At 40.9% G+C, this 12729-nt stretch overlaps 1 protein-coding gene across 1 annotated transcript in view; it reads right to left on the bottom strand.

Moving 5' to 3' along the window:
• The window catches only part of LOC122794822 (protein mono-ADP-ribosyltransferase PARP14-like), a gene marked incomplete in the record, with an annotated part of 659914 nt that overhangs the window by 78758 nt on the left and 568427 nt on the right, over positions 1 to 12729 (bottom strand). The window contains 1 exon segment of the mRNA XM_044063427.1: positions 12251 to 12425. Within this exon segment, the coding sequence (XP_043919362.1) occupies positions 12251 to 12425 (175 nt within the window).

Here is a 12729-nt window from a genome sequence, read left to right as displayed (position 1 = left end):
GGAGGTTGAATACACAAAAATCTTTTCAGCAACTGTTAGACTTGGTAAAAAGAATACAGAGTGGGTCTTACTACAGACAAGCAAAAAAGGTTGAGAGATGCACTCTGACAGCAGTATAAAACAGGCCTGATCTGAGCAGTTCATACAAGTACTAGAGAACCACTGGAGCCCCTATCTGAGATGGATCCTGGTCTCCACTGTGGCACCATCTAGAAACTCTCTTCCATTTGGCTAAATATGATTTCTTAATAGCAGGTTTTCTACCATCCATTTATACATGTTAAACATCCTCTGAAAAGAAATGTCTAAATAAGATAAAAAAAAATTATCATCCGTACAGTTACGTACAGGCTGAGAATATTGGGGTGGATAAAAGATCCTCACCTTGTGTGAATAGGTCCACTTTGTGAGGAAATTTTTGGTAACTGCCCCTCACTCTTCGCTCTCTGTTTATCATACTGCTGGTTTTTGGAAGTATTTTTTGGTATCACCGTTTCATTTGTTTATTGGGCTAAAAGGTAATTACTATAATCACTTTTGAGAGTTCATATTTTCATTATTTTTAGTACAAATGGTTATCAGAGGAAACAGGGGAAAAGCATAAAGATACATTCCTTTTCATGCAAAAGGAAAGGCATCTGCTTTCTAGGCCTGTTTGCAAGAAATTCTGGAAAAGACCTGATATAACTGTCTGTTAAAAATGGAGACAAACAAATCTATTGGGGAATTCACAACTGATGGACAATCTCATGGAAGACCTCTGGGTGTAATATCTATTTGTGAGATTCTGCCCTGAATATGCTACTATGTTCTGCTCTTGCAGAATGTAAGTTGCTTATAGAGACTGTGCTGACTTGCCAACTTCCAATTGACCACTGCCTGTCTGTTCAGGGGGGGGGGGGGATCTGGTTCCTACTTGTTTGTTTGTGTACCATATAACTGTGGTGTTATCTGTTATGTCTAACAGTGGTCTTGGTGTCCACAGCTGATTCACAGTTTTCATAACCTTTACTAGGTTCATCATTTATTTGAAGTTTATGTGTTTGTGACTAAAATGAGGCTCCTACATGCCATGAAATTTGGTTCCTTGAAAAGCAGCCCTCCAGGCAAAATTGGAGGTGTCTATTGTGACTGACTGATTTGGAAAAGGGGAAGAAAGAGAGAGACCTTGTTTCAGTTGGACCTGGTTCGTCTACCAGATGAGTTCTTTTTGAAAAATTCCAAGGCAAAGATAGGGGATGTTGGTGATAGCTCCAGAAAGACTTGAGGAACCACTAAATTTTCTTCAGGTGAAGTCTTGCTAAAGGAACTATGAGAATGGATTAAGTCATCACATAACAAAGACTTCTAAGGGAATCCCTATCTGTGGAATTGGTCTGGTGAGCAAAACTTAGGAACTGCTGATGGTAAAATGAAACCTTCTCTGAAGGGAGGTATGCTACCATCAAGGAGGTGCCTAGAAAGATTAACCTGTGAGAGAGGACCAGGAAAGACTTTTCCAGATTTAACCTGAAACCTAGACTGTGGAAAAGATCCATGGAAAAGTAAAGCAATGCTAAGGTGTCCTGGGTAGAAGTGGCCAAAAAGAGGCATTTGTCCAAGTAGGGGTATATGTAAATTCCCTGAAGTCTGCAGAAAGTAATGACTATAGCCAGGCATTTTGTGAATACCTGTAGAGCAGAAGGCAGGCAAAATGGCAAAGATGCAAACTGAAAGTGATACCCTAATACAAAGAATATTAAATAACAATCACTGTCTTTATGAAACAGGATGTAGTGACACAAATCATTGAGGTCTAGAATGACTAAGTAAGACTTGTGTGGGATAAGAGGGAAAAGGGATTGCAAGATTAACATTTTTTACAACATACTGACCTTTATTTCTAAGTCATCATTACAATCTTATATTCAGTGCAATCATCATGCATGGTGCACTGCCAAAGTTCCATTGACCTCGGTTTTCCTCTCAATAGACTACTTAAACTATGATCAGTGCTTACATATGAAGAAAAAAGTTAAGGGGTATGGAAAATGTCTTTTATCTTAATCTATTATTCTGTATTTACAGTGTCCTCCTCAAAACTTTCATTAGCGTTAACTCATTTCTTCCAAGGTCTTTAACAGAACTATTTGCATGTCAACCCACCTTACAACTATATACATTATTAATCTGCTCCTTAACTGTTTTTCCTGGTTCTGTGTCTTCGTTTCTGACCCTATCCATTCCTCTTGACCTTCTTTGACCTTACTGTGGAGTTCTCTCTCTCTCTCTTCCCTCTCTTCCTCTGTCTTTTTGTTTTTATATCCTCCATCTTTGTTTCTTATCCATCTATCTCACTTTTTGACGGTTTATGTCATTTTGCCCAATATTTTTTCTTCCCCTTCTCTCCTGCCTCCATACTTTACTCCTTTTTGAGTTGTCTCATTAGCTCTACTAATAGCTGGTTAAGAGGTGAAGGTCAACACTTACAACACACCACATGGAACATATAACCAGAACACACATCAGCATTGCCTCACTTAAAAACACAAACCACACATCCACCTTCGCAAAGGCTCTCAGTAAAAATCTACCCAAGCAGAAGAGACTTCCAAGGCAGAAACGCACTTGACCACCATAAAACTAATCATGAGACACATCTTTTTCTTCTTCTTTTGGCTGCTCCAGTTAGGGGTCGCCACAGTGGATCATCTGTTTCCATTTCTGCCTGTCCTTTGCATCTTGCACTGTCACACCAACCACCTGCATGTCCTCTCTCACCACATCCATAAACCTTATCTTACGCCTTCTTCTTTTCCTGTTACCTGGCATCTTCATCCTTAGCAACTTTTTCCCAATACACTCTGCATCCCTCCTCAGCACATGTCCAGACCAATGTAATCTTGCCTCTATGGCTTTGTCTCCAAACTTTCCAATCTGGGATGACCCTCTAATATACTTATTCCTAATCTTATCCACCCTCGTCACACTCAGTGCAAATCTTAACATCTTTAACTCTACCACGTCCAGCTCTGACTCCTGCCTTTTTGTCAATGCCACTGTCTCCAACCCATATAACATAGCTGGTCTCACAACCCTCTTGGAGACCTTCCCTTTCACTCTTACTGGTACTCGTCTGTCACAAATCACTCCTGACACTCTTCTTCACCCACTCTATCCTACCTGTACTCTCTTCTTCACCTCTCTTCCACACTCAACATTACTCTGAACTGCTGATCCCAAGTATTTAAACTCATCCACCTTCGCCACCTCTACTCCCTGCATCCTCACCATTCCTCTATCCTCCCTCACATTCACACACACATATATTCTGTCTTAGTCCTGCTGACCTTCATTCCTCTTCTCTCTAGAGTATATCTCCTCCTCTCTAGGGTCTCCTCCACCTGTTCCCTACTTTCACTACAGATCACAATGTCATCTGCAGACATCATAGTCCACATGGACTCCTGTCTGATCTTGTCTGTCAACCTGTCTATCACCATTGCAAATAAGAAAGGGCTCAGAGCTGATCCTTGATGTAATCCCACCTCCACCTTAAATGCATCCATCACTCCCACCGCAGACCTCACCGCTGTCAGACTACCCTCGTACATATCCTGTACCACTCTTACATACTTCTCTGACACTCCTGACTTCCTCATACAATGCTACAACTCCTCTCTAGGCACTCTGTCATATGCTTTCTCTAAGTCCACAAAGACACAATGCAACTCCTTCTGACCTTCTCTGTGCTTCTCCATCAACACTCTCAGAGCAAACATCGCATCTGTAGTGCTCTTTCCCGGCATGAAACCATACTGCGGATCACTAATCATCACCTCTCTTCTTAACATAGCTTCCACTACTCTTTCCCATAACGTCATGCTGTGACTGATCAATTTAATCCCTCTGTAGTTACTACAGCTCTGCATATCACCCTTAACTCTCCTAAACAGTGTGCCACTCAACCAAAGCCCCTAAGGCAAAACAGCATGCCCAAAACACTAGTCATAGGTGACTTGATAGTGAGGCACACTGATGTCCCACTCACTAGGTTGAAAAAGGAGAAAGTAACAGTCAGCTGCCTGTCAGGTGCCAGGATCCATCACATTGTGCACACACTCAGGTCCCTCAACAACAGGTACAACTATGACTCTGTCATTGTACATGTGGGTGTGAATGATCTGAGACGTACCTCCCTGGACTACATAAAAAGAGACATGGAGGAGCTCTCGGAGTATGTAGCCCAGGCGGGTATGACCCTAGCCCTGAGCAGCATCCCACCATCACCCAGAATATCACAGTACAAGCAGAAAATGAATGATTTCAACAACTGGCTAAGTTTCTGGTGTCACTCTAAGGGGATCCAGTATATGTCTGTGTGGTATGAGATGATTGACAGACCTCAATGCTTTGCCAGAGATGGCCTGCATCTATCACCCTTGGGCTTCTGGATACTGGCAAAGGCTCTTGCCACCTTTATAGTGCCTTTTTTAGGCGGTGTTCCAAAGACCAAATTACCACCATGCCAGCTACAAACAAATGCAATCTGAGGGTCATGCTGCTCAACGCTAGAAGTCTAAATCTCAAAATGCACTTGCTCGAAGCAATCCTTAAAATGGAGAACATCGACATTTGTGCTGTAACAGAGACCTGGTTCAAGGCAGCAGAAAGCACCCCTACACTACCAGGCTATAACTCATTCCACACCTTTCGGCCCCAGAACTTGGACCAAAGCTCTAAAGGCGGTGGTGTTTCCATATTCATAAAGGATGCGCACACCTCCAGACTGGTAACCCAACATAATGCATCAGAGATGCTTCAGGTGGAGCTAACATTGGGTAAGACAGCACTTCAAGTCGTAGCCTGCTGTAGGTCCCCAACTATGTCCTAAGACTCACACTCCATGTTCCTAAGCACCCTGGAAAATATTAGGGTCCAACCTAACACTATCTTACTAGGCAACTTCAACTACCCCTCCATTAACTGGGAAAACTACTCATGTACAAATACACTTGCCCAAAGTTTCCTGGAGTTCATTAATTCCAATGCCCTGGACCAGCTCGTTCTTACCCTCACTAGAGGTAGCAACATCCTTGACCTGGTCATTACTAACATGGGTGACCATTGCTCTACACAAATAGTCAGCTGCTACCTGGTTAGATCCGACCACAAACTAATCACCTTGAAAATCCACATCCCCCCCACCCCACAAAGGTAACCACCATGAAAAACTTTTCCAAAGCTAACTTTGAGCTCCTAAAAACAGAGGTGGCTAATTTCACATCATCCATGCAAATGGAGAATAGTTGTATGACTGCTGAATCATACACCAATACACTGTACGAACACGTACACAAATGTATGGATCTCGCCATACCCAATAGAACCAAGACACTCTCCTCCAAAAAAAGGAAGCCAACCTGGTGGTTTCCTGCCATAAACAAATTCTACAACAGAAGGAGGAAACTGATGTGGAATAAGGTGAAGTCCCAAGACTGGAAAATCTTCCTTATCAGCCTCAACAAAAAGTTGAGATCCCTCATCAAATCCTCTAAAGCTAGCTATGAATACAGAATTGCAGCAGATAGTAAAGACATCCACAAGGCCTTCTATAGTTATGTAAAGAATCTCCACGGTAACACCCAGATTTGCTCTGAGCTACTTCACAATGGCACCTCCTATACCGAGCCAACAGATATTGCCAGATTTAATGCCAACTTTACCCCTCTCTCCCCCCAAAGGACCAATCACAATACCAGTAGATTGCCAGGCACCCAGTATTACTGCTGCATAGGTTAAAACAGCACTGTCCAAGGCCAAGAATACAGCTTTTATGGGACCTGCAATAGCCCTGGCTGTGTTCTTCATGAACTACAGAGTGAACTGGCATCTCACCGTTGTGCTCTGTTCAATCAGAGCCTCACCTCATATTTTGTCCCTACTGAAGGACACACTGCTTCAGCCATCTCTCTCCACAAAGGAGGAGCAACTACAGACCCTTTGAACTATCACGCCATTAGCCTGATGAGCCTGATAAGCAAAGCTATGGAATGCATCATCATGGACCTAATAAACAAGAATATAGGGAATCTCCAAACTCTGGATCCCACACAATTTGGTTTTGTGAAGGGTAGATCATGCCTGCTCAACTTGGTCGACTTCTTTGAGTCAGTCACCAGACCTGTGGATGAAGGCAGGGTGGTTTATACAGACTACTTTGATCTGGCCAAAGCTTTTGACACCATTCCTCACTCAGGAATCATAGAAGAACTCACTAATCTAGGCATCAACTCCTATATCACTAGGTGGGGTGCAAACTGGCTCACAGATAGAACCCACACTGTGAAAGTAGCTGACTCCAAGTCAGAATGCTGACTAGTCACGAGTGGAGTCCCACAGGGTTCATCCCTTGGTCCTCTCCTGTTTGGTAACCACTTCTCTGAAGTCCAGGCCAACACAAAGGGACTCTGGCTGACAAAGTTCGCAGACGATTGCAAGTTGGGAGCTATTATTAACTCCCCAAGTGATGTTTACGTCCTTCAGAATGGCCTCACTGAGACCAACGACTTGTGTCAGAACCATGGCCTTAGGCTCAATGCCAAAAAATGTGTCGTCATCCCCTTTAGGAAAAACCTGGTTCCCATGAATTACACACTGATGGTAGTCCACTGAACACAGAAGGTGTTATAAGAGATCTAGGAACATAAGGTTGACAGTAACCTCTCTTTTGATCACCACATTGCCACTGTGGTCAGGAAATCTTTCTATGTGGCACATCTCATTGCTAAGGTTTTGCAACCAGGAAGAAGGAGGTCATTGTCTGCCTCTACTCTTCCCTCATTAGGCCAATCATCGAGTACAATGCCCCATTTGGCATATACCTCACTAGACACCTGCAACAACTGGAGGCTGCAAAAGTACCTCACAAAGAGGATCCTAGGCCTTAAACCCAGGTTCTATATGGACGGACTCAAAAAACTTCAACTATTCTATGTCTCATATCTCCTACTTAGAGGAGATCTCTGCTTGACTTACAAATCCATGTCAGACCCAGCTCTGTTAGAAATGCTACATCTAAAGAAATTGCAATCCCTCCATACCACACACTCCAGAGACCTCAATCTCATTACCACAATTAACAGAACATGCTGGAGGGACAAGTTCATAAACCAGAGACTGCCCATGCTATGGAATAGACTTCCCATACATGTCAAGTAGAGCATCTCGCTGACCCTCTTCAAGAGAAATCTTGATTAGTGGATGAGAAATAGAAAATTCACCCCGGGGATAACTCCAGTGGCTCTAATCAACAGAGGCACTGGGAGCTAAGGTCAGGTGGCACTGTGCCAGGGTAATCCTATGGCTAGGTTTGTAAAGGCCCCAGGGCCATTAGCCAAGTACACACCTATGAACTTATGAATTCTTCCACACTAGATGGCTCACAATTTTTGCATTTTGTCTCAACCAGTCCGACTAATTTCTTGTCCTCTGCAGCAAACTATTTCTGATACCCTTGGAGGAAGAGTTTTTGTGATAAACTTACTGCACCTAGGAGTCTGCCATTGAGTATGACCTGTAATTTTCTTTTATAATTTTCTATTGCCATACCCTTTCAAAATGTATGCTGCCATGTACCTCTCTCTCTCTCCCACACCTCCAGCATGTGTCTTCCACCCCCAAAGACATCTTGTCTAGTCAAGATGGGCTAAAGAAATATTTGTGCAGGCAGGCTTATGTGAAAATTATAAATCTGCAGTATTTAAGCAATTTCACCATTTCTCTCCACTCGACACACTAGATGATTGTGGCCAAAACCTAGGAATTCTAGCACAGAACACAATATAACTGTCTGTTAAATACTGAGGCAAACAAATCTACTGGGGAATTCACCACGGATGAACAATCTCATGGAAGACCTCTGAGTGGAGATCCAAGTAGTACTTGAGTTGCTTCAGTTGTGCCTTATGCTTTTCATTAACTTTAACAGTGCCTCCTCTTATCCACTTCCTCCCGATTTCCATCAACTCCTTTGTTGGTCTCCATTCAATTCCTCTCATACCAATCTCCCCTATTAGCTCTTGCTCTATCTCTTCTATGTTCCATTCTCTGCCCATTTGCATTCATCTACTTTTATCTCCCTGGTGTTCCAATTTTAGGGTCTCCACCAGCTGAAACTCCTCTCTAATCTCCTCCTGTGTTTTTATTCTGTCTACCTTTATAATTTGGAATCATTACCTGAGTCTGTCCTGTTTTTTGTTTGCCACCTCCACAGTGTGCTTTAGCTTCAATATCCTTTTTGTAAGCCTCCTATCATAATGAGCATATCCTATCCCTCCAGTCCCCCTCCCTCATTTAACCATTTTGTAGGTAGCTCTCCTTTAGCTTATTTCATTCAATCCAATTACAGGCTTTAGCCTGGGCTTTCTAACAATGTATCTATTATATCCCCTCACATTTTCCAGACTTTTTCCTTATCCCAAATCATGCACATTTTGAACTCTGGAATACTGACAAAGGTATTCAGAACTGATAGATCCAAGACTAATATTCAGATGCCTTTCCTTTTACGTGCAAGAAAAATCCTTGAATAGAAACTTTTTCTAAGATGGGAAGAGGAAACATGTTCTGTTACATCATGTGATAACACCTCTGTTAGAATTTCAGGAAAATGATTCTAGTTATTTCAGGGGGAGAAGAGAGGAATGCCCACTGCGATTTGTAACTGTGATTATTTTCAGTACGCAAGAATCTATGGTTACATATCTTCAAATATGTAAAAAATGAGAGAGACTGCTTGCTGGTTTGGAAGATGGCAGGGGTGGGCAGGGGAGTAAAGGGATGAAGTCCAAAGGTAGTTGTACATTTTCCTTATGCAGGGAAGATTCTTTTTTTTTTGAGTCTTCTTGCCATTTTTTTCTCTGATATTTTTATATTACTGCTCAGTGGATTTTGTTGAACAGGTATGAAGGGCTTCAAAAAGAAGGACACAGAGCTGAAAAGGAAATGTTATCAATTATTTTGGGGAATGATAAAGAAAGATTTGCTTCAACCCCTCCATTTATTTTTCTCTTTCCTCTAATTTTGAGCACTTTAAGACGAAGAATTCTAGAAAAGTACATATTTTTCTAAGGAGGAATTTAAAGGAGAAGGAGAAGAGGGAGATCTCTTTCTCTAAGCCTGGGAAGACACTGCAGTAAAAGACTGAAAAGACCACAAAACCCTGAAAAGTTCCCGGGAAAAGCTGTACCAATCTTTCTGGGAGCCCCACAAACAGTAAGGAGTTGAAAGGGGTGGGGAGAAGGGACAAATGTTGAGTCTCCTGGAACTTCTCCTTTGGGGTCTCTAGTCTGACAGTCTTACATGAATCAGATGCCTGAACCTACATTAATGATCCAGATACTTCCTCCCTTACCAAGACCTGATGTGCTCTTTCCTCACCCTCACTAAGAACAAAACAAGTTTCTCCCTTCTTGGATGGGGATGCCTGAAGTCTGGTCTTACTGGATGTGTGGAGTTCTTGGGCCTTAGCAGGTTCCTGTGGAGATTCACCAGCATGACCAGTTGAAAAGAAGAGGATGAACAAGTCTCCTCAGAAGCCTCTGTTGATGTTTTTTTTAACTAAACAAGGAGATCCATGGAAGAGGATTCAGGAGCCATGGTCGTGCATGCCAGTTCCTTTAGACAACTTATTTTTAAGAAATTGAGCCAAATTCTAATGAATAACACTTTTCACTGAAAAAATATGGGAAAGTCCCAAATAGGGTACTTATCTGCCAGAAATAAATATGCTAGTTGCAAGCCAACCACCAACACTATAGTTGCTGAGAAGACAAGATATCTGACTAAATATATCAGTGACAAGAAAACTCTGAATTTTGTCACCTGTATGCCCTATTCATACCAGTATGCTCACATACTTAATTTGATGTATAGTGTATAAGGAAGACACCCAAAAGCTTTAATATACTGGTTGGACATCTTACATCCTTGGCAGGGTATGTCCTATATATCTTTATGCTACTGCAACAATGATCATATCTTTTTCTCCTCAGAGGATGAAAGAACAAGTGTAGAAGAATGTATATGTGGTGACCAAAGATGCTTCAAATAACCTTTGTTAGATAATCTTTAGTGGTCTGAAATGAAGTGGCCTGGCAAAGGAACAGAGTTTGTATAGATTCTTGAACCACCCAAAATTCTTTTTCCAAGACATTGCAGAATTCTACTTTTGGGTGAGGTTGGAGTCTAAGTTTGTGTAAGGTTATGGTCAGGACATTCACCATCTTTTCAGATATAAAAATGTAAAAGAGGATCTGAATAACAAAACATATTTATTTATTTAACATTTGTTTACCAGGAAAGTCCGACTCGGACAGAGCCCATTTTTAGCAGAGGCCTGTTTGCCTTACAAAGAAACACTATAGGCGCATATCTTTGGAATGTAGTAGGAAACTGCAGCACTCAAAGGCAACCCATGCAAATGCAGGGAGGACATGCAGACTCTGCAAAGAAGGCACCCCAACTGAGAATCGAACAGGAGAGCCTCTTACTGTGAGGTGACAATGCTAACTGCTGCATCACTGCACTGTCCTGACATGTTTGATGATACCTTTGCCTACTGTGCAACTCTGAACAAGTCATTTAACCAAAGAATGCTCCTTGACTGCACCTATAAACTTTACTGATATCCAGTGGTCCTATCTGGTTAACAAATGTATAAAATAAAATAAATAAAATTTACTTCAATAAAATATGCCAACAATCTCCAAAATGGTCCACAAAAATACCTGGTATAGTAGTAATGCCCCTACCTTTAATGTCAATAATGGTAGCATGGGAAATGGCAAAAAAAAAAGGCTATAAACTATGATTACAAAATAAATTATTACATCATAACAAAAGAACACCATCAGTAAAGATCTAGGGATCATGATAGATGTCAATTTAACAACTTTTTAAACTTTGACCAGTGCGTATCAAACATTTTCAGAAAAGCATATAAAGCATATCATACAGCTTCTCTCTCTCTCTCTGTATCTATGTATGTATGTGTGTGTGTGTGTGTGTGTGTGTGTATATATATATATATATATATCAATAAATACACAGCTATAAATACATATATGTAAAACAACCATATTGCAACCAGGCCTTTGTGTAAATATTATACGACTAAAAAAACAAACAAAAAAAAAAACCCGAAAAAAACATGAAATGAAGCTTCATCGGAGTGTGAGTGCATGTGTGTGTGTGTGTGTGTGTGTGTGTGTGTGTATATATATATATATATATATATATATATGTATATACACACACACATATATATATAGTACAGAATATTAACTTGATATTACTGCTGTCAAATTTCTTGAGACCAGTAATACGTAATCTGGATAACTGAACCCATTTACCTCATGCTCACCCACCAATACTAGGATAATAAGCTTTTAGTACAGGATTACAATCCTGTGAGAGAAGGATTATAGATGACCACAGGTGCCTTAAGCTTTGAAATGCAACCACATGTGGACTTAGGCTTGGATTCTTTATTTTTTACCTTTTACTTTAAAATAGTCTTCAGACTAGTTATTGTGCAGAGCCCACTCCATCACTGGTTAAGTGTTGGGCACTGGCAGAGGTCACAAGCTTCTCTCTTTACTGCTAATGATTTCATGGGTTGAAGCACTAGCACCTGCAAAATCTGATGACATCATGCTTCAGTTCACACAAGAAGAACAGCTCTGATGTGGTCCTGATTCATAATCTGGCACTGCACACTCACTTGGAAGGTCTATGTTTTTCAGGCAGTGAATGTAGGAGCTTGCAACAATGCACATCAAATGGATATCTAAACTCTGCAAGCACTCAGAAAGAACTCAGGATCATAGTGGTGTGCATGATTTTAGCTCCAATGCAAGGACTGCAGAGGACCAGAATGGACCTGCCTGGTAGCATCTTGAGGTTTTAAGAGTAACAGGAATGGCCACAAATGTTCTGTCCACTCCAGACAACCCTTCAGAGTGGTACTATAATCAGTAAGTAATTAACACAGCAGGTAAGATTTAATTCTAACTGTAGCTTGCAACTTTAAAACAGTAATTTCCAAAAATGTAGGTTATTTGCATTTTCTAACAGTTAAGGAAAAGTGCAACTGAACATAGTGTGGTTTGCTTATACTTCTTTTCCTTAATTTGTCTTAGTCTCCATGGTATTTTTTTAAGCAACATGCAAGAATAAAATACTGTTCAACATTTACAAGGTTCATTACCATTTTTACCACAGTAGCTTCGGTTAAAACCATCTGCATTGATTTTTGAACATGTATCTGAATTTGTTCCATGATAAAGAATACTTTCTGGATCTGAAAATTGTTTCAGTCTTCTCATTTCCCTCCTTTTTGCAATGTACATTCTCCAAAGACTGGGGTTCTCGATTCTCCAGAGCTATATTAAACACATGATAAAAAGAATAGCAGTATCAGTTAAATACATGTTTAAAGTACTGTACTTAAAGAAAAACAGATTTTTTTTTCTTCATGGTTTATAAATGATTTGCTAATTAAACAGAGCTGATGTTGGGATTATGTTATTTTTGAGAACTTTCTACTCATTCCTCATTACCCTTTCAGGCTTACATAGCTAATGTTGAACGACAATCCTGTGGCTCTAAATTGTTTTTACAGAGATATGATATAACCCTTCAGGGACTAAGCACCATAAATGCTTAAAATTCTAAGAACTATCTGGC

The sequence above is a fragment of the Protopterus annectens genome, chromosome 2.part1 (genome assembly GCF_019279795.1).
Source record: "Protopterus annectens isolate FY-2018-M chromosome 2.part1, PAN1.0, whole genome shotgun sequence".
NCBI lineage: Eukaryota > Metazoa > Chordata > Ceratodontiformes > Protopteridae > Protopterus > Protopterus annectens.
The sequence above is the reverse complement of the archived record's forward strand: the minus strand, read 5'-3'. Positions and strand labels throughout refer to the sequence as shown.